Here is a 19,795-nt window from a genome sequence, read left to right as displayed (position 1 = left end):
TGCAGAGGCATGTAAAGTGGGGTGTATGAACCACAGAGACCATGATGTAGACATATCAAATGGAGGCTAAAGTACATAAAAGAACAGAATATTTGTAGCTCAGGGTTGAACTGTGGACTTTTTGGTACTCTCTGTGCTTTGTTGTTTTCATCAGTTCACAGATGATATTACCTAGTTTACTAATGAAATGTCTGAAAAAAGACAATCAAGCCCATGACCCCATGGAGCTTAAAGTTTTAAATTAAATATCTACACATTTTAACATAAAATATTTTCGAAACATTTACATAAGAAAATGTTTTTTTAAAAAAAAATCAAGTTAACATATCAATGGGAATAGTATGAAATATTATTTATATGTCCACCCATAACAGGAGGGTGGGGAGTATACCATATATAACATTCTGAGCTTTTCTTTCATGCTTCCATTTTATGACCCACTTTCTGCCACTCCTACATTAAAAACAAACCATTTAAATAGTAGATAGTTAATCTTAAGATGCTCCTGCCATTGATGTCAATATTAAAGACACATTACACTTGTAAATATTGCCTGCTGGCACAAAACAGTATTTAAGTAGCTTAGCAGACTGATTAAATAAGTAGCATGAAGAGATAGAATGAAGTGAAATTAATTTAATAGGATTTGATTGAGGAGGATCTCAAATGCTTGACTGTCAACATGATCAATGTCCTTCTTCACAGATAAATCCATGGACAGATGGACTTGATATGAAATTTAAATAACTGTTACAAAAGATATTGATGGTCATCAAACTGATCTACTGTAAACATCAATGAAGTTAAGATTAGTCATGGCTACTAGTTAAAATATCTGCAAAGGATGGGATGCACCATGCAACTTCAAACCAGTTATGAGTGGGAGATGATATCCTGCTGGTGACCCTCTAATTGCATGTGTTGGACAGTGTCTGAACATTGGGCATGAAGGATCTTAAATCTGGACTCTTTTGCATTCTTTGAAATACTGTACATACTTATTCCCAGAAAAAAAAACAGAATGCAAAGGGATGTTCTATCTTTTCATTCATAATAGCATGTTTACTAATTTCACACACGTTTAAAGCATACCACTTAACATATCTGAAACCAAGTCACACGTTAATTCCTCAAAGAAAACAAAAGTATCTGGTTATCTATACCAGATCTCCCAGTATATACTTGACGTTACAGATATTCTGGTTTACAGCTGCCATCATCCCACCCTCATTTATAGGCTGAAGGAGATTGCAGTCCAACGTGCCTACAAAGCGTCAGTCTGGAGAGATTAAACAACAGGCACTGTTAGCCCAGGGTTCAAATAAAAAGTAGGTTTCTGCAACAAGTACATCACATTTAACTGGGAAAGAAATAGCTACAGGATTTTTACAAAGGAGGAACAAAGCTAGAGGCATTCCCGTTTTTTCCACCCCAACGGTGGAATGCAATTTGACACAGAAGACATCTCACCACGGCAAGCGGATCTTTGTGAAATGGAAATAGGATGCGTCAACTAAAGCAAGGATAGAGCAGACAGAAGCATTTTTACCACAATTGTCCATTATATCGGTTAACGTTGCTCTAACCTAAATGACTGGGGGAAATGTAGAAAAATTACATCCCGGCTCTTGGAAGAAAACCCACCCCTCCCCACCCCCGGAAATCAAACTTAACCTTTTATTTAACGCAACTGTAACCTTGCCTATTTTAGACCACCATAGATCTACCTCACCGGCGATCACACAACGGGTTAACCCAGGGGTCTTCAAACTTGGCCCTTTTATGACTTGTGGACTTCAACTCCCAGAATTCCTCAGCCAGCAAAGCTGGCTGAGGAATTCTGGGAGTTGAAGTCCACAAGTCATAAAAGGGCCAAGTTTGAAGACCCCTGGGTTAACCGAAAACGCCCGCCAAAAGACCCCGGCTAACGCTTCAGCCAATGCAAGCGCCTGACCTCCCTTTCGCGAAGCATCTGCCGTCCGAGACTTCGAGCCAACCCGGTTTCCCTCCGCCAGGCGAATTGCTCCCTCCTTCTGCCCTGGACCTAAGGACCGTTTTGAGGAAGGCTCGCTTCCGCTGCCCGCCTACCCACCCCCCACCCCGGCTTTAAGGAATCCTCCAGCGCCGACCTCGGCGGGCCCAGCCTCGGGCGCCCTAAGCGGCCGTTCCGGGGCGAAGCGCGTAGCTGTCGGTTTCAGAGAAAACCAGCTTCTTTTTCCGTGCAAGCGCCGCTTGCCCACATGCTTCGCCTCCCCCCCCCGCCCCGCCCCGCCACTTCCCAGGCTCCGGGGATGAACTGGAAATGGGGTTGACGGTTCCGCCCTCTTTTTCTCCCCCTTTTTTTTTCTTTTCAGTTCGAAAATTCAGGGATGCCTGACAAGCCGCTAAGCCAGGGGTCGGCAACCTCGGCTCTTTTATGACTCGTGGACTTCAACTCCCAGAATTCCTGAGGAACTCAGGAATTCTGGGAGTTGAAGTCCACGAGTCATAAAAGAGCCGAGGTTGCCGACCCCTGCGCTAAGCTAAGCTATTCCCCCCCCCACACACACACACACGCTTCTTCTTCTTCTTCCCTTAATTCAAACTGAATTGCTTCGGGCGCGAAGATTCTCCGAGCCTTCTCTTTGCAAAGCAACTACGCCGCCTCCATCCCCTGCCTTGGCCAACCACCCTTTCGGCAGGCAGACCAGAAGGGAGGGGGATATTTTGGGGCAACACCTGCCGTTTCCCCCCCCCACCATTAATATGCAAGGGGCGGCATTGAGAGATCCCCCCCCCACCACCGCCTTTTCTTTTTTCTCCTCCTCCCCCCCCCCGCCCCGTCAGGACTGAGACCGCCTTTTTTTTTTCTTCCCCTCAGCGACCCATCAGCTGCTGGCTGCCCATCTTCCAGCCCGGAGCCCGAGTCTCTTTGACAAGTTGCTTTCCCCCCTCCTCCCTCGGAAAGGGAGGGGGAGCGCCCCCTCTTCCCCCCACCCCCCAAATCCCCTTTCGGCCTCACTTCATTAAAGCGGAGCGGCCCCTTTCCAACCTGCAATGCGGAGGCAAGACAAAACCCGCGCCACGCTTCCCCCTCGCCGCGCTCTCAAAAGCCCCATTGTGCGCCGGGCATCTGGTCCCGCTCCCGGCTCGTTCGCTTCCACTGACCTCCCCCCCCCCACACACACACAACACACACACACACACACACCCGCTCTTTCACGGCGTGCCCGGGCTAGAGACGGGCCTCCCGCAAAGTTCGCTTCAGGGCCCCCCTGAAAAGCCGCCCCAACCGCCATCTGGCCTCCCGGGCTGGCCAGGGGGCGAAGGAAGCCGGCGTGACCGACCGACCGCCTGCCTGCCTGAAAAGCTGCGCGGCTCGGGAACGAAAGGCGGCACCGACCCTTTTGCCAGAGGACTCCCCCCATCCCCACCACCACCATCACCACCTTCCGCACGCTTTGCAGAGCTCCCACTTGCCTGGCTCCTTCCAAACGCAGCCAGGTCCGGAGTAATCCTCGTTTTGTGCCGCCTTCGCCTCTAAAAAGTCGGGGCATTGAACGATTCCCCGCCGCTGCGGTAAAAAGAAAAAAAAGGGGGTGGGGGTGTTCCCCCCTCCAGAAAAGAGAGAGCCGAAAGAAAGACTGGCAAAGCTCAGGAGTGGAAGGTGGGGGGGGCGGCGGAGGGTGGTCGGGGCTTACTGCATCAGAGAAGTTGCCACATGACACACACACAGACACACACAAAAGGGGGAGACACAGAGGGGAAAGTGATGGTTGGGGCTGCAGCCGGCTAGCACCAAAAGGAAAGAGACAGGAGACAGGGTTTTATGTTATTGGTGACATTTCTGACACATGACAACTTCCATCTGGGTGGAAAGCTAGGAGTGTGAACCAGGCAGCCTTGCCTCAACAATTCCTCCAGGGGCTGGAGATGTAGGACAACAAGACCCCCAACGTCCCGCCCCCCTCACCCCCCACCCCGGACTGTTAACAAGTGAAATCCCAACAGATGGCTTTGGGAATCCCTTTCCTTCCTTCTCTGCAGCTTTCTACAAAGCAAACACTCAAAGAAGAGCCAAAATGGTACTGCCCTCATTCACAAGGCAAAAAAGCCAAAGGCTGAGCATCTATGGATGCACAATGTGTGTCTGTGCAAATGGAGTGGTTCTGCTTTTTTTTTATGGCCCCTGCCCTTCCATCAGAAGCCCCAGATTAATTTTAGAACAAAACCTGGGAATCACACTTTTTAAATCTTTCCTTCATCCGGGGTAGCTTCTCTCTTCAACCTAAATACTGCACCTGGATCTCTCTTCAGAAATGCTGCTTGACCTTTTTTCTACTACTAATACAATCAGAAAATATCTAATTCCTTTCAGACTGGTGGTAAAATTTATTTATTTATTTTATTTATTTATTTATTAAATTTTTATACCGCCCTTCTCCCGAAGGACTCAGGGCGGTGTACAGGGCAATAAATATTAAAAAGCAAAGTACAAAAGTTAAAAAAACAATTAAATAATTTATGCCCGATCTATACAATAGTTAAAACCATATTAAAAACCCAACCCCAAACCCATCAGACCAGGCCGGATTGCTCAAATAAATAAGTTTTTAGATCCCGCCGGAAGGAGCGAAGGTCGGGGGCCATCCGGAGCTCAACTGGCAAGCGGTTCCACAGGTCTGGCGCGCCCACAGAGAACGCCCTCCCCCTGGGGGCCATTCTCTGATCGGAGGCACCCTGAGGAGGCCCTCCCTGCGGGAGCGCACAGGGTGGAGGGAAGTTGATGCCGGCAGCAGGTGATCCCAAAGGTACTCCGGACCCATGCCATGTAGGGCTTTAAAGACCATTACCAGCAAAATTAGTTGTTCCTTTCTACTTAAACAGGTTGGGCATTGTCATAATGTCCCTAAGAGGAGGCAGGGAACTTGGATCCCTATTTTTAAAAAGGCATGACAAAAGTTCATATTAAAAACATATTGATCTTTAGGCTGACCAACACTATAAATATAATCTACAGCTAGAACATTTCCCGTCCTCTTTCTCCAGGCATATTACATTGACTTGTTACAATTTGGGCCCAATGTAGTGCAATTAGCAGACAGGACCTCCCAAATCAGATGCCACTTGGCTATGTTGCTTGCTATGTTCTCTTCTGCAAAATCACACCACTTTGACTAATGCTAGTATGGAAGTGTCCTAATTACAACCTAGAACTATAGCCAATTATAGGAATGGGAGTCTGGATGTGGCTTCTATGAATAAAACAGGATAATTCCTTGCTGACCAATTCACTCTGATTCAGCTGTGGCATCAACTATCTGACTCCGTCTAAGATACTTTCAGGTGTTTCTACAATTAGACTCCTAGGATGTCCTTTCTGGCTCAGCCTTCAACCTCACTTGTCTGCCACTATTTGTCATCTTATCAGTTCAGCCAAGTCCCTGGGAATCTTGGAGAAATCAAAGGCACGTTTTGCATAAGACATCCAAGTTTCCCGCACAGTGAAGCTCTTGGTATAAGTCTGCAAATTTCATTTGCTTGTCTGGCTCTCCTGCCTTTTGCCTGGAAGTGAGACATTTCCCTTGCCCTGCTTGAACTGCTTTCGCTATCAGCTTGCCAATCCTGGACAGACTGTCTGCCCAGAAGGCCGGATTTCTGCTGTTTGCAAGAGCCAAAGTTATACATTCCACACCTCCATCTGCTGTGGATTATGGATTTCACTGGAGGAATGGATAAGGCAGCTCATGTGGGGGACAGGAACAACATTCCTAGCTTGGACCTCCACGGATTTCTTAAAAAAAAAATCTAGTTGGAGCCAGTGAACTTTTTTCTGAAATTATTAATTGTGCAGGAAGAGCAACCGAGGATATTTCATACAATGAGCCTCTCATCAGATTATGGGAATCTTTGACAAACTCAGAATAAATTAACCCAAAAAGCAGACCTGATTCATATGCTACATTCTGAGTAGTTTATTCAGTGATTTCTTAGGTCAGGGGTAGGCAACCTCGGCTCTTTTATGACTCAGGGACTTCAACTCCCAGAATTCCTGAGTCAGCTATGCTGACTCAGGAATTCTGGGAGTAGAAGTCCATGAGTCATAAAAGAGCTGAGTTTGCCTACCCCTGTCATAGGTTATTAAACTAGGGTATAGCAAAAAAAAAACACAAATGCTTCTAATGTTGAGATGCACAACAAATACATATAAACACAAAAAGAACCTGGGGGAAGAAGAGGAAATCCTACTTCTCCTATTGTATTATGAGTGAATCTAAATTTAGATTTTACTGTGGGGTGCTCTCTGACCTTGGCTGTTTTCTTGCAGATGTTTCAGTACGCAACTAGGTAGTATCTTCAATGCTAGAAGGGAGTGAGGACTTTCTACTATTCAAGGCAAATCATTGGAGGAAAAGACTAGCTTTCCTTTTTAAGTAAATATGGTATTTATTGCACCACCAATAATTTTGAAAAGAATGTCTCATACTCCAGAAATTCATTCAGGATCTCCTAGGATACAGGGAGATCTTACATGCTCTTCTTTAGTGCTTAAGAATAATTCTGGACCATCACTTAGCATTCAAATTCAAAAAGCAAACCCAGTTGATTTGTTTCCTTCTTTAACAAAGTTTATTTGGCCACCATCTTAAATATATAACTTCAGTGAGTTAGGACGCTGAGCTTGTCGATCAGAAGGTTGGCAGTTTGGCGGGTCGAATCCCGAGTGCCGCGTAACAGAGTGAGCACCTGTTACTCGTCCCAGCTTCTGCCAACCTAGCAGTTCGAAAGCACGTAAAAATGCAAGTAGAAAAATAGGGACCACTATGGTGGGACAGTAACAGCGTTCTGTGCGCCTTTGGCGTCTAGTCATGCCAGCCACATGACCACGGAGATGTCCTCGGACAAGCACTGGCTCTTCGGCTTTGAAACGGAGATGAGCACCGGCCCCTAGAGTTGGAAACGACTAGCATGCATGTGCGGGGGAACCTTTACCTTTTTAACCAGTTTACAAATCAAATCAAAACTAAATTCATAACAAAGTTAAAAAATAATCTAGCACACAGAAAAGACCAAAGTGCCATATAAGCAATTCATCAGCAGATAAACATACATAAGGTATATTGTGAGTTTTCCTGTGTTTTAATCCTTGAAGCCACCCAGAGTCACCTACAGTATGTGACTTGGGTGGCTATTTGTTTTTATCCCCCACTTTTAGTGCTTTTTTTATAAAGAGCTCAAGGTGGCAGACATATAATATTCCTTCCTCCTCCTTCTCTTCTCCCCAAAACAATCATATGAAGTATGTTGCTCTGAGACAGAGTGACTGGCCCAAGGTGGCTTTCATGCCCTAGGGTGGGACTAGAACTCACATTCTCCCACTTTCTAGGCCTGCACCTTAATTGCTACACCCAGCTGACTATATAAATCATATGCCTCCTTAGTCTTGCAAGATGACCCTGTTTAATAGAGGTGATGTGGAGCAGGATCATCCTGACAATTCAGGTAGCATAGCAGAAATGCTTGGAGATAGGTGGTCCCACAATTAATCTGGCTCAGGTCATGAAGAGCGTTAAAGATGATAACCAGCATCTTGAACTGCGCCCAGAAGCATGCTGGAAATTGTGTATGACACTTCACTTAGTTTCATTTAATTGAAAGTTCTTAAACTGAAGTACTTATGTTTTAATCCTCATGGCACACTGGAAATATGATGTTTTTTTAGGATGAAGCCAACGTCTGCATTAGTACATATTGGAACCGACTCACTTAGCATGTGGGAGCACCAAATGGAGAATCAAACTGTGAATTCACATTAACTGAAAACTCAGCATGATGTGGAAATCAAACACAGATGGTTCACTTCAGATGAAAGGGTCAGTGTTGTTGCATTCTCTTCTCACTTTGCAACCTCTCTGATAATATTTAGCAGTTACTTTATTTTTTTTGTTCTGACAGGTCTAAAATTTAGCACACAGCCGTTGGAGAAGTCCCTTAACACATTTCCATTAAAATATTGGATTATGATATAGAACAGACATGTCAAACACAAGGCCCGGGGGCCAGATCTGGCCCACAAAGTGGTTTCATGTGGCCCGCGAAGCCATCCTGGAAACAGTGAGGGAACGCCCCCCCCCTGCCCTGGCCCAGAGACCATCCTTCGGCCAGAGACCCTCAGATCTGTCCCACTCCTGCCCAGGCCCCCATAGGCACCCTTGATGCGAACGATGTAGAGCTGGCCATGCCCACCCAGTAGGCCATATGCACTCTAGCCACGCCCACCCAGTAGGCCACGCCCACCCTGGCCATACCCACCCGGCCCCCTGAGGGCAACCACAATGCTGATGCGGCCCTCAATGAAATTGAGTTTGACACCCCTGATATAGAAGATACTTCTGCATGTCTCCAGTGATTTCAACCTAATTCAACAGTAAACTATAGTTTATCATTCATCCAACATTAAACTTAGCACTAGGGAGATAAATCTTACCTAGTGCATATTTCCTTCTCCTCTATAATCTCAATGCAGCTGTAAGGAGACCATTAGAATGTTTAATCTCCAACTAACTATGACTAGTCAAGGTAGAATTTGGCTTGTTTTCCTATTCTGCAGATAACAGTAAAAATAACCATAGTCCATCCAAGCTTGAATATAAGAGTAATTGTTAATTTAACTGAAAAGAAAACAAGATCCTCCAATCTCCTCCTCAGATTTGTAGTAAAAAAAGGAAGGTTTAATTGTACAGTAGTTTGCTTTAGTGTTGTTTGTAAAGTTGTCTAATATCTATTAGATCATTTTACCATATGAGTTCTCACTTTCAAGGGTCATTAGTTAAACATTCTCAGTTAAATAATAATATTTTTTGCAATTTTGCTCTTAAATCAGTAATTAAATGCAGCCTCCGACATTAAAATGCCTTTTAAAAGCTGCAAAAGTGGGAAGCGGCTCCTGTCCACTCCTAAACAATCTGCTTTGGCAACTTTCCAGCAACCTTGACTTCTTAGTTCAAAGCTGTAATTCTTCCTGGAACACAGGCCTTTGATTATTGATACATCCAAAGCACCACTAGAGAGGGGTTTTTTTCCTCCCTTTTCACAGGAGTAGAAACCAAAGATATTTCATCTATGTTATTTCACAATACAGGCAGTCCTTGACTTATGACTCAGCATCTATTCAAAATTACAACAGTGCTGAATGAAAAGATAACCTGTACTTGAAGTTACGATCATTGTAGCATCCCTGCAAGCAAGTGATTACAATCTGGGAACTTGGCAACCTGTTTGCACTTACAACCAACTGCCAAATGACCACAATCTGTGATCACCATTTGCTATCTTCTCTGCTGGCTTTCCCAGAAAATCAATGGGGAAGCCAGCAGAGAAGGTTGCAAGCCTTTGCAACCAGCTGAGAGGACTTTTTTAAGATCCATGCTAAAATCCAAGCAGAATTTTCAGCCATGGAGAATTTTTAGGTCTCTCAAACACATCTCTCCACTGAGGAGTTAAAACTCAATGAGAATGGAAAGGCAGCATGGTAAGGTAAGGGTACTGTGCAATCTGGATCCTTCACCCTACACAAAGCATCTGAAAAAATACAGCAGTATCATGTAATCTGCAGCAATGTGTAAAATATTTAAGTATCTTGATCGCAGGAACAGCCTGAAATTCAATATGTTTGATTCCACTCTGTCACAGGAGCCTAATTCTAAGAACATTTATCTGAAATGTAATCCCAGTCAGACCAGTGGGACTTTTTCAAAAATATGCTTAGGACTGCAGCCAAAATATCCAACTATGCAAACACAGTTTATCACTAGGCACAGTTATGCTGTAGCCCAGAACAGGAGATGTGAAGATGGAAATAGATGCAGATTAAAGTGCAATATTTTTTTCCCAAAGATGTCATAAAGCTAAAAAAAAAGTGGGAGGAGATTTTAAAAAAAACACCAATACAAACATTTGAGGATATTAGGACAGATGTCAACAGTATTTTAGAGCATGCTTGGCATAATAAGAGACTATCATGTGGTCTCACAAAATGGCTGTCAGGAGAGGGCTTATTTATTCATAAAATGGCTGCAATAATGAATATGGCTATTTAAAAGTCATGCAATGGACAGGCAAACTAGTATAGGATGTTCATTCCCAATCTTCAATTAACATACCCAGGAAGGTGCCTATCAACCCTTTTTCTTTCTTTCTTTTTTTTTTTTTGAAGCAGTCAGCACATTTTCATGTGACATGATAACAGTGTTCCAATATCTAAGGGGCTCCCACAAAGAAGAGGGGATCAAACTATTCTCCAAGCACCTGAGGGCAAGACAAGAAGCAAGATTCAAATTAATAAAGGAAAGAACCAACCTAAAAAAAGGAGAAATTTCCTGACAGAACAATTAATCAGTAGAACAATTTGCCTCCAGAAATTGTGGGTACTCCAACACTGGAAATTGGACAAGGATTTGTCCAAAATAATATAGGGTCTCCTGCTTGAGCAGGGGGTTGGACTAGAAGACCTCCAAGATCCCTTCCAACTCTGTTATTCTGTTTTATTACATAGCTCCTCTTGCCAGTGAGTCAGCTAAACAAACATGGATGACACAACATAGCCTTCTACAACAGAATAGTATAGGGACCTTAAAGATGTTCTAGAGGAGTAGAAGATCTGTAAAATCCCTTCCAATTCTGTTCTTCTGTTATTCCAGAAGAAACATTAGAAGATTGCCTTTTGAACCCATGTGAGAAACAAGGGCATTCTTGTAAATAGAAATGAAACTTAGAGATTGAAGCCTGACTTCATACCATGTCAGCTTCCCACAAATTTATTTATTTTTACAATAAAAATATACGGTAAGGGAAAGTATGTGATGGTGCCAATGGTGGCATCTTCATACCTATTGATGCTCTGAGTATCACACTGCTTATTCCTCCAGCTATTGGGAGAAAGGCAAAAGGAATGCTAGCAGTAGAAACATAATAGCCAAATACAGTGGGCTGTTTTCAACTATCAAAGCCTTTGTTTAGAGAAGTCCATTTTCCCAGATAGCTATCCAGTTCTACTGAAAGGAGGATTCATAATAAGCCTCAACTCTTGTAATTTTCCCTTAATGGTGTTGTATCATTAGAGTTCGGTAGTTGGAAGAAAAACTCCCATGGCCTTCTGCCACTTGAACTCATTGTTCCTCTGAGGAGGAGACATCCATTTGATTCGAAAAATATTCTGGTGCCTGGGCTTTAGACTTTGAATACCCCAACAACAAGAAAGTACCCTAATAAATCTGCTAAAGACTTCAACTTCTTCCTTGTTGGTTCCTAATTTTCTATCAAATACCTTTTAGAACTATTTAAGCACCCCAGTGCAGACTCCTTGCCATAAAGGGTCAAAGTAATTTTCTGAGCCTCTTTGCTGTTTAGTCATGATGAGAGCAAACTGAAGAGTGCTGAGAATTAATAAAGAAACAAGGCCACTAAATCATTAACTGTCTTCCCACAATTTCTATTGAGAAACTTACTGGCAAAAAAACATTAAAAAACCCTGTCAAGCTAAGCAACAGAGGGAATTCATTGACACTTGTGTTTTCTTTTAGTCTTTGGCCAGTTTCAAGCAGAAGCAACTCTACAATGTTGGGGGGAAATGTAGAAGGGAAAAAAAGAGTCCCTTTTTCTCTCCAAATCTGGAAAAAGTAAATTGATTAATCATCTCCTAGGGTGAAAGATGCATTGCAGTACAGGTCAGCATAAGAGTCAAGTACACAAAGTCCCCACGGCTTACTTCAAGAGACTATTTCTCAGAATGAGATACAGTGCCAGATACTTGTTGTGGGAAGACACAATAACCTTCCTACTATTGCAGCTATTTTACTATTTTAGGGATACAGTCAGTAGCTTCATTGCATCTTCTGCTCAAACCCTTCCCCACAGGAAGACTCCTCCAGAGAAACACGGCAGTCCCTTTCTTACTGCTACCCATCCAGCATCTTCAATTAAATCTTTCCCAACTGGTTAGCAGCAGCCATCACCACTTCCCAATTTGAATCCAAAAGCAGTGACCAATGCTGTATCCATGGTTACAGTTTTTGCAGCAAATGTGACTGCTATATTCTTATTGTATGAGTTTCCACAGATTACGGTATCCCCCGACATTAAGGGATAGGGATGCAATTAATAACCAAAAGTGAGTATCTCGGGGTTTTTTTGTGGGAGACCTATCCCCAATTGTGCATATCAGAGGGCAGAAAATCATTAGTTTGCATGAATTATGCATTGGATAATGAAGCAGACAATGGGTAAAATTACAGAAATATGGTAAAATTTCCTCAACTTTAAAAAAGAAAAATCTAGAACTTGTCTACACATTTTAGATCAGTGGTTCTCAACCTGTGATCCATAGACCCCTGGGGGGCTATGAGGCCATCACAGGGGGTGCGTGAAGGCTGGGAGAAATGCTATGATTTAACATTTAACTTAGTTAAGTCTTTGAGTTCAGTCTTTGGGGTCCATGGCCATGGTCTATGGCCACAACAGGTATTTAAAGAGGGTCCCTGGTGAAAAGGTTGAGAACCACTGTTCTAGATCACACACAGAGTTTCAGGTAACAACTTATAGACATGAGAGCTTTTTAAAAAAATTCTTTGTAGTTTTATGCTGCTGCTAAGCCAGTTCGCTCCTTCTCAGTCATTCAAACAGTATTCCAAAATGTAGACCAGATATGTTCTCACAAACACAATCATCGTCTACTTGCCTCAGTCGCAAAACTTGTGAACTGTATAATATATCAGGCATGAGGTTTCATCACCTCATGGTGAGGGTCAATTCCCCTGAACAAATCTTCTAAATATTCTTTCATGCAGAAGATTAAACGTCAGACAGAAAGCCTCTAGATATATATATATATTTTGTCTCATGTCTAATTTTCAGCAACCATTGCTGTTCTTGTTTCTTGTAACCTCTACTGTTCTCCGAAGTCCTATTTTGAGTGACCGCAGAGAGATCTTTCTGTATCATGGAATGACAGCTATGGAACAGCCTTTGGAAAGGAAGATATAACGGAACATAGTCCGAATTCCCAGGAGGGAGAGGGTGCATTCCAGAGGATCAATAGACAACTCAGTTCAGGTAGTTGTGTGAGAGAAAAAGGATGAAGATGGCTGCTCCCTAATAGTTCCCAGAGTTTATGCTTTATGTGGGTGGCAGCATGCTTTAGTTTGACAATATAGTATTCTGTCCATAGGCAAGAAACAATAAGGAAATCTCCTTGGAAGAATCTTTCTTTCTTGGGTTTTGAAGCCTGACAGGAGGGGTACTTGGACTCTCTCAGTGACTACAAATTTCTGTGTTAGCTCTAATGTTACTGTGAACATATCCCTTTACCTCTTATTTAGAACACTTTTAAAACATGTTGCTGATTTATGGACTACTTTTCTTGAGCATGATTTTTGTGGGGGGGAAAATCCCTTCATATAGTTTATATGTGGCATATACTGTAAAGACTTCCTGTGTCCTGGCAGGTTACACAGTCTTCAACAGCTTTAGTAACTTCCAGAGAGGGCATAGTGCAATTAAAATTATCTCTGAAAATATTAACAAATGATAAAGATGCCATAAAAATGTTCCATTCCAGTAAGCTGATTAGAAATTTAGGACAAATTGGGTGAAATAATTAACTGACTTGCCTAAAAGGCAGAAGAATTGGTAGATAAACCATTAGTATTTCTCCACAAAACGTGCTTCTTTTAAGAACTGGAATCTATAGAACAGGAAAGAGCCAAAGCCATAATAATAACCCCAGAACAGCTTGAAGAGATGAGGCCTTTTCTAAAGAGAACTCTCTCCAGGCAGAATTTTTAAAAAGCATGAAATGTACATTTCATTTCCACCTAATCTGTTTTTCAAATTGACTCTCAGTCCACCTTGCCTTCTTCCTATTTATTTTTCTTTTTATTCATACTCTACAGGGCCTCTGTGAAACTGACACAGAAGTGCAATAATGCTTATTTATTTACTACTAGTTGTAGATTTTTCTGATACACTTTTGCTGCTGCTAAATTTTAGCTTATGGTTCGTGGTTAGAGATGGCTTTATTTTGGGGGGGGGGGAGACGGTCTTCAGATTTTGTAGGACATTTTTAACCACCTGCTCTTTGAATGGTAGAAGTAGAATAGGCTAAATAAAGATGAGGCTAAAACTAGGATTTTGTATTGATACAACATTTCTGAATTGTGTGTGTATATATATCACAAAGGGACGCGGTGGCTCAGTGGGTTAGGACGCTGAGCTTGTCGATCAGAAGGTCGGCAGTTTGGCGGATCGAATCCTGCATGCCGTGTAACAGAGTGAGCGCCTGTTACTTGTCCCAGCTTCTGCCAACCTAGCAGTTTGAAAGCACGTAAAAATACAAGTAGAAAAATAGGGACCACTATGGTGAAAACGTAACAGCGTTCCGTGCGCCTTTGGCATCTAGTCATGCCGGCCAAATGACCACGGAGACGTCCTCGAACAAGCGCTGGCTCTTCGGCTTTGAAACGGAGATGAGCACTGGCCCCTAGAGTCAGAAACGACTAGCACGCATGTGCGGGGGAACCTTTACCTTTATATATCACAAAAGAGGAACAAAAGGAGGCCTAGCCAGGGTGTGAAAGAAGGACCTGGCCAGTAGTGGCACATGGCACAACACACACTTGCCTGCCTGTAATTTTCACCCAGTGGCCTATGGGATGTTTCTGTGGTCCTATGGCTGGCATGATGAGCCCAATGAAAAGGAGGCAGGCAAAGAGAATGATGATGGTAAGTTGGGCAGAGTGGCGATGGTGGGGAAAGGGGGGCAGCTGTAAATGCAGGCAGGGCTCTTAATGGCTTTCATTAATATTGATCATGGCATTCTTCTGAGCCAGCTCTTGGAGTTGCAGGTGGACAGCACAGGATTGTGCTGGTTCTTCTCCCTCCTTTGTTGCTTGTTCTGGTCAGTGTTGATGAGGAGGGTGGAGAGGTCCAGCCAGGACCCTCCTTTGCAGGTTTTGCAGGGGACTTTCTCCCCTCCTATTTAACATCTACATGAAGATGCTGGATGAGTTCATCTGATGGCTCGGAGTGAGATATGATCAGCACACTAACAATATTCAACTGTATATCTACAAAGGAGAATATTTGTTGTTCAGGGTTGAAATGAGAGGTCCTTGGTGTTTGACTAGCACTGATGATGTTAACTAGTTTGGGAAATGAAACATCTGCAAGAAACCAACCAAGCTCGGAGAGCACCAAGGACCCCCTCAGCTTTCTATTTCTATGCTAGGCTGCTAGAGTGATGTTGGGGAGGTTCTATCCCAGTGCTTGGAGTATATGGATGTCTGAATGGGGCACAATAGGCTTTGATTCAACCCAAATGGTTCTGGAGACCTTCCATTTTTCATTCTGAATGGGGTACTTCTACTTCAAATAGATCGGGTACACAATCGCAAATCCTCTTGGATTCAGAGCTTCTGTTCTAGGAATTTGCACAAATTTGTGTTTTGCGAAGTTGTACCTGTTCCTGTACAAAGGTTGCTGCTCATTTGTCATTCATGCCCTTATTGGAAGCTTCAGCTGGTACATGTGGTGGGGCAGGCAGTTAATGGCACTGGTATTTGACAATCTGACACCTATAATGGTTTCTGAGAATGACCTTGGGACATGGAGCAAAGAGATGCAGCCTAGGGAATGGTCATAATAAGAGACAGTGTAGCCTGCAGCTGCATAGTGTAAGGAGCTAAAGGCTCAGAAGGGACCCTGCCTAGATTCTCGGGCCGTCAAGCTGATGGTGGGAGAATTGTATTTTCAGATCTGCAAGGAAACCTCAGACTTGGGTGTGTGACAGAGCCAGTCTCCTGGCTATGTTGACAGTTGTTTGATAGCGCTTGGTTGCCGTGTGTTTTATTTTTTAGTCTATGAATTTTATCTATTTTATTGTAGACTGCCTTGAGCCCTTATGTGAGATGGATGGCTACAGAAATCAAATGAGTAAGTTAAATAAGTAAACCAATAGTACGAAAACTCAAGGAAACCTAAAAGGCCTAGGATGAACACATTTTCTCCATCCACGACCCAAAGAAGGTCTCCCACTAGTGCAAACAATGCTGCCTCCTTTCCACATTTGGCCTTGAACCCCGATGGTTGGAGGCAACATAATCTATTTTCTTTAGGTGCTGATTCCACACTCCCTCAATAAACCTTCCCTAAAAGATTGGAGACTGGGCAATAGTTGTCTACTGTTTCCCAGTCGAGAAAGAGCTTATTAAGGTGGAACCACACCAGAGCCTCCTTCTTCAAGGGATTACATCCCTTCCTGCAATGAGGTATTAACTATCTCCCAGGAAATTACCTCCCCATCTCATCACAAGCAAGCCAACTGCTTATATAATATAGGTCTGTGGCTGTCCAACTCTGACATTAGCGCTTTGTTCCAAGCAAGTTCTTCCTATTTCAGATTTTTTTAAAAAAGAGTAATGCCTAATTATAGGTCTTCTAGATAAATTACCATTGTACCAGTGGTGTCTGCACCCAGCAAGATTCCTCTGGTGGAATCCTTTTATTAAACTGATATGTTCTTTTAATGTGGTCGCACAATATGCAACTGCATTATTACATTCAAAATGCAAAGATTTCTAACCAACCCACCCAGGATGCTGAGGCAAGAAGCTGCTCTGCATATTCTGGGTCATTAATCATCAATTCCATAAGTCCTCTGGTTGCAGCAATAACAATCAACAGACAGCCAAGGTCTGCTCAGTGCAATCTGACCTTGTGAGCCTTTAACATGTTTACCCTATAATCAGCAGGGAATTCCATTTTAAAAATGCTCGACCTCATAATCCACTGTCAATACAGACTGGCCCAGAGCACTGGATTTTCTGGTCACATGTATCAAAGAATTAAAACAAAAAATAGTATGCAGCCAGATTAATCTCCAACCTCTAAGAAGAAATCCCTCTCTTCCTTCTCTTTTTCCATCTACCACCAACTCCCAGCTGCACACACAATCATAGGTATAGTAGCTTTAGTCTAATACAAGCCTAAGCATGTTTATCACGGCCAAACCTTGTAAAGAAAAGAAAGGCAGGAAAGACAGGATAATATTTGACAAGTAGCTCAGTCAAGGTAGCATTAAATGAGTACTGCTTCTCCTCCCTAGAAATGAGCTACAAATACTTGCATTCATACAGTATTTATGGGAAAAACTGTAATGTTTCTTGTTCAGCATCATTAATTCCTTTTCAAATTTTGGGGAGGAGTGGGAATCAAATAGCATGGGGCCCTTTTTCATCCCCATCCAACATGCAAACCGAAATCTATTTCTATAATCGTGGCCCTGGGTGAGATTTAAAAGCAACCAAAGTAGTTTAGATCCCAGCCATGCCCAATAAATCACAGAAAAGAATCAGATCAGAAGCGTTTCCAAATGTAACCTTGGCAACGCAGAGAAATGAACCAACAGAACTTAGCCTCTTTTGCTTTATTTGTCGTTTCTGAAATTGGAAATGAAAAGAAATGTTCTCATGGAAGTCAGCAGCAAGAGATATACATATACAAAGGATTTAAAACAGCAGACATTTCCCTACACACACATTTTCATATAGCCTTCCCAACCGACTGCCTTCCAGATGTGTTAGAACTGAAGTTCCAAGTAAATCTATACATGCACCATTTTATACCCTTTCAGGTTAAGCAATGTTATGCAGAGAATAAAATGGGAATAAGAAATAGTAAGTCAATTAAATTAGGGGCATACGATAAGAAAATTAAAGGGAAATATAGGTAGTCCTCAACGTACGACTACTGTATAATTGGGTCCCATAATTACGATCGTTAAGTCTTGATGGTCCTAAAACAGGTCATCATATGATCACACCCGATTTTATAACAATTTTTTGCACTGGTTGTTAAGCAGTTGTTCGCCATAGGCCTTTTTTCTCCTGGAAACTGAAGTAAATATAGGTTTCTCAAAAAATGGCATAAATCCCAGTGAATGTGGGCCAATTGTTAAGTGCCAAAAATACAGTCCCCTTGGATAACTGCAATCATTTAGAGACTAAGTCACCATGAGGTCAGTGTTTACATCGGGAACTTTCTGTATGCAGACCATACATTTTTCTGTCTTGCTTCTTGATATAACATAAGAACTCCTTCTAACTACTGGGAAAGCAATCTCAACATTTTCTCACTAATGTGAGAATATTTCATCTTACCAAAAAAAAAGGAAGACAACTTCCAACAGCAGTTACATTATCTGAGATTAAAAGGGTACCTCTAAATAGGAGTTATGTTTTGTTATGACAAATATAATAGAGATGCTAATTACTTACAAGGCACAGCATGGCGATAAAGGTTATCTCTAATAGTTTGCTGAAGCTCATGATCTGGAGATCCTTTCTGAAACCTCTGGTTGAGAAAATGTCTCAGGTCTTTGTTCAGCCGACTTCCTAAAATAAATAAATAAAATAAATAAATGGATGGATAGATAGATAGATAGATAGATAGATAGATAGATAGATAGATAGATAGATAGATAGATAGATAGATGATAGACAGATAGATAGATAGATCGATAGAGTGAGTGAGTGAGTGAGTGAGTGAGTGAGTGAGTGAGTGAGTGAGTTAATGTCTTCTTGTCTGGGTGAGTATTAGATTTGTAATTTCAATTATTATGTCCCTTTCTTCTATAGATGGCTGATTATCAAAAATGAATTTGTTGCAAAAATGCAATGTCAGTGGGTTTGTAACCCATCTTTCTTTTTTCTTATAATCCCCTTCATATCATAGTTCTTTTTTGTTAACACAAAAAGGACATGGTAATCCCTTAATTCAGGGTAGAGACGGGGACATTTACTGGCTGGATGCCCTTTCTGATGCCTACATGGAGATCACAGCAGATATTTTCTCTTTGCGCCTTGAGAAAGAAAGATCTGTCACTGGCTAGAATTGAACTCTCAACCTTTGGAATGAGCAGCAAGCGTCTTCACCACTAGGCCATCACACTGCTTTAGATAAAATGAAAATATTAAAAAAAAGCATTTGTTTTCTTCATGTCTCTACTCACCAAGCTAAGCAAAAAGTTAAGTGACACATCTATCTGTGATCATTTTTTAGATGTAGATCATAAGGATTATAGGAATGAGAAGATGCTTAAAAACAGGAACTACATTAACAAGATCTTCACAACAACAAGACCTAGGTACAATGCAAGTATTAAGTGCTACCTCTATTTACTTATATTAGAGTAGAATCTACTGTTCCTCAATTATACCCATTAAATCATGCAGATTTCAACCTAAATGATGGATTTCTTACATGCAAATATAACTCAATATCAGTGGGAACAGCTGTGAATATACAGTTTAAATCTTAGTTTATAAATCAACATTAAGCCTATGTGGCATAACAGAAGATTTGGTTTAAATGAACCAGTTAAAACCAAATACATAAACTGAAGTACAAACATAATCATTCAAGGATAAGATGAGACACATAGATTCCTATTCATTCTTGGCTTATATCCAAGCTTGAATAAGTAAACTGGAATACCAGCTTTTATACTGTCAGCTCTTTCTGTCCTTCCCCAGTCTAATAAAAACATATGTGAATGTATAGTAGCTAAAAAGTATGCATTCCCCACTTTAAATCTTCAGGTTTCTACATTAGAAATGAATCTTACTTCTAGTCACCAAGAAAGATACAAGGGATTAGGTCAAATTTATTATAGGGCAATGAAATGTTTATTCAGGTAAATAAAATATTATGGTAGAATATTCTGCAGCATCAGCACATAAGATCGATGTAGAATACAAATCAT

At 42.1% G+C, this 19,795-nt stretch overlaps 1 protein-coding gene across 1 annotated transcript in view; it reads right to left on the bottom strand.

Annotated features, from left to right (window-relative positions):
* The window catches only part of MAGI1 (membrane associated guanylate kinase, WW and PDZ domain containing 1), a 518,120-nt gene that overhangs the window by 249,624 nt on the left and 248,701 nt on the right, over window positions 1-19,795 (bottom strand). Inside the window, exon 2 of the mRNA XM_081315925.1 lies at window positions 18,309-18,425. Coding sequence (XP_081172051.1) covers window positions 18,309-18,425 — 117 coding nt within the window. The remainder of the gene's footprint in view (window positions 1-18,308; window positions 18,426-19,795) is intronic.

The sequence above is a fragment of the Vipera berus genome (assembly GCF_964194415.1).
Source record: "Vipera berus genome assembly, chromosome: 2".
Taxonomy (NCBI): domain Eukaryota; kingdom Metazoa; phylum Chordata; class Lepidosauria; order Squamata; family Viperidae; genus Vipera; species Vipera berus.
The sequence above is the reverse complement of the archived record's forward strand: the minus strand, read 5'-3'. Positions and strand labels throughout refer to the sequence as shown.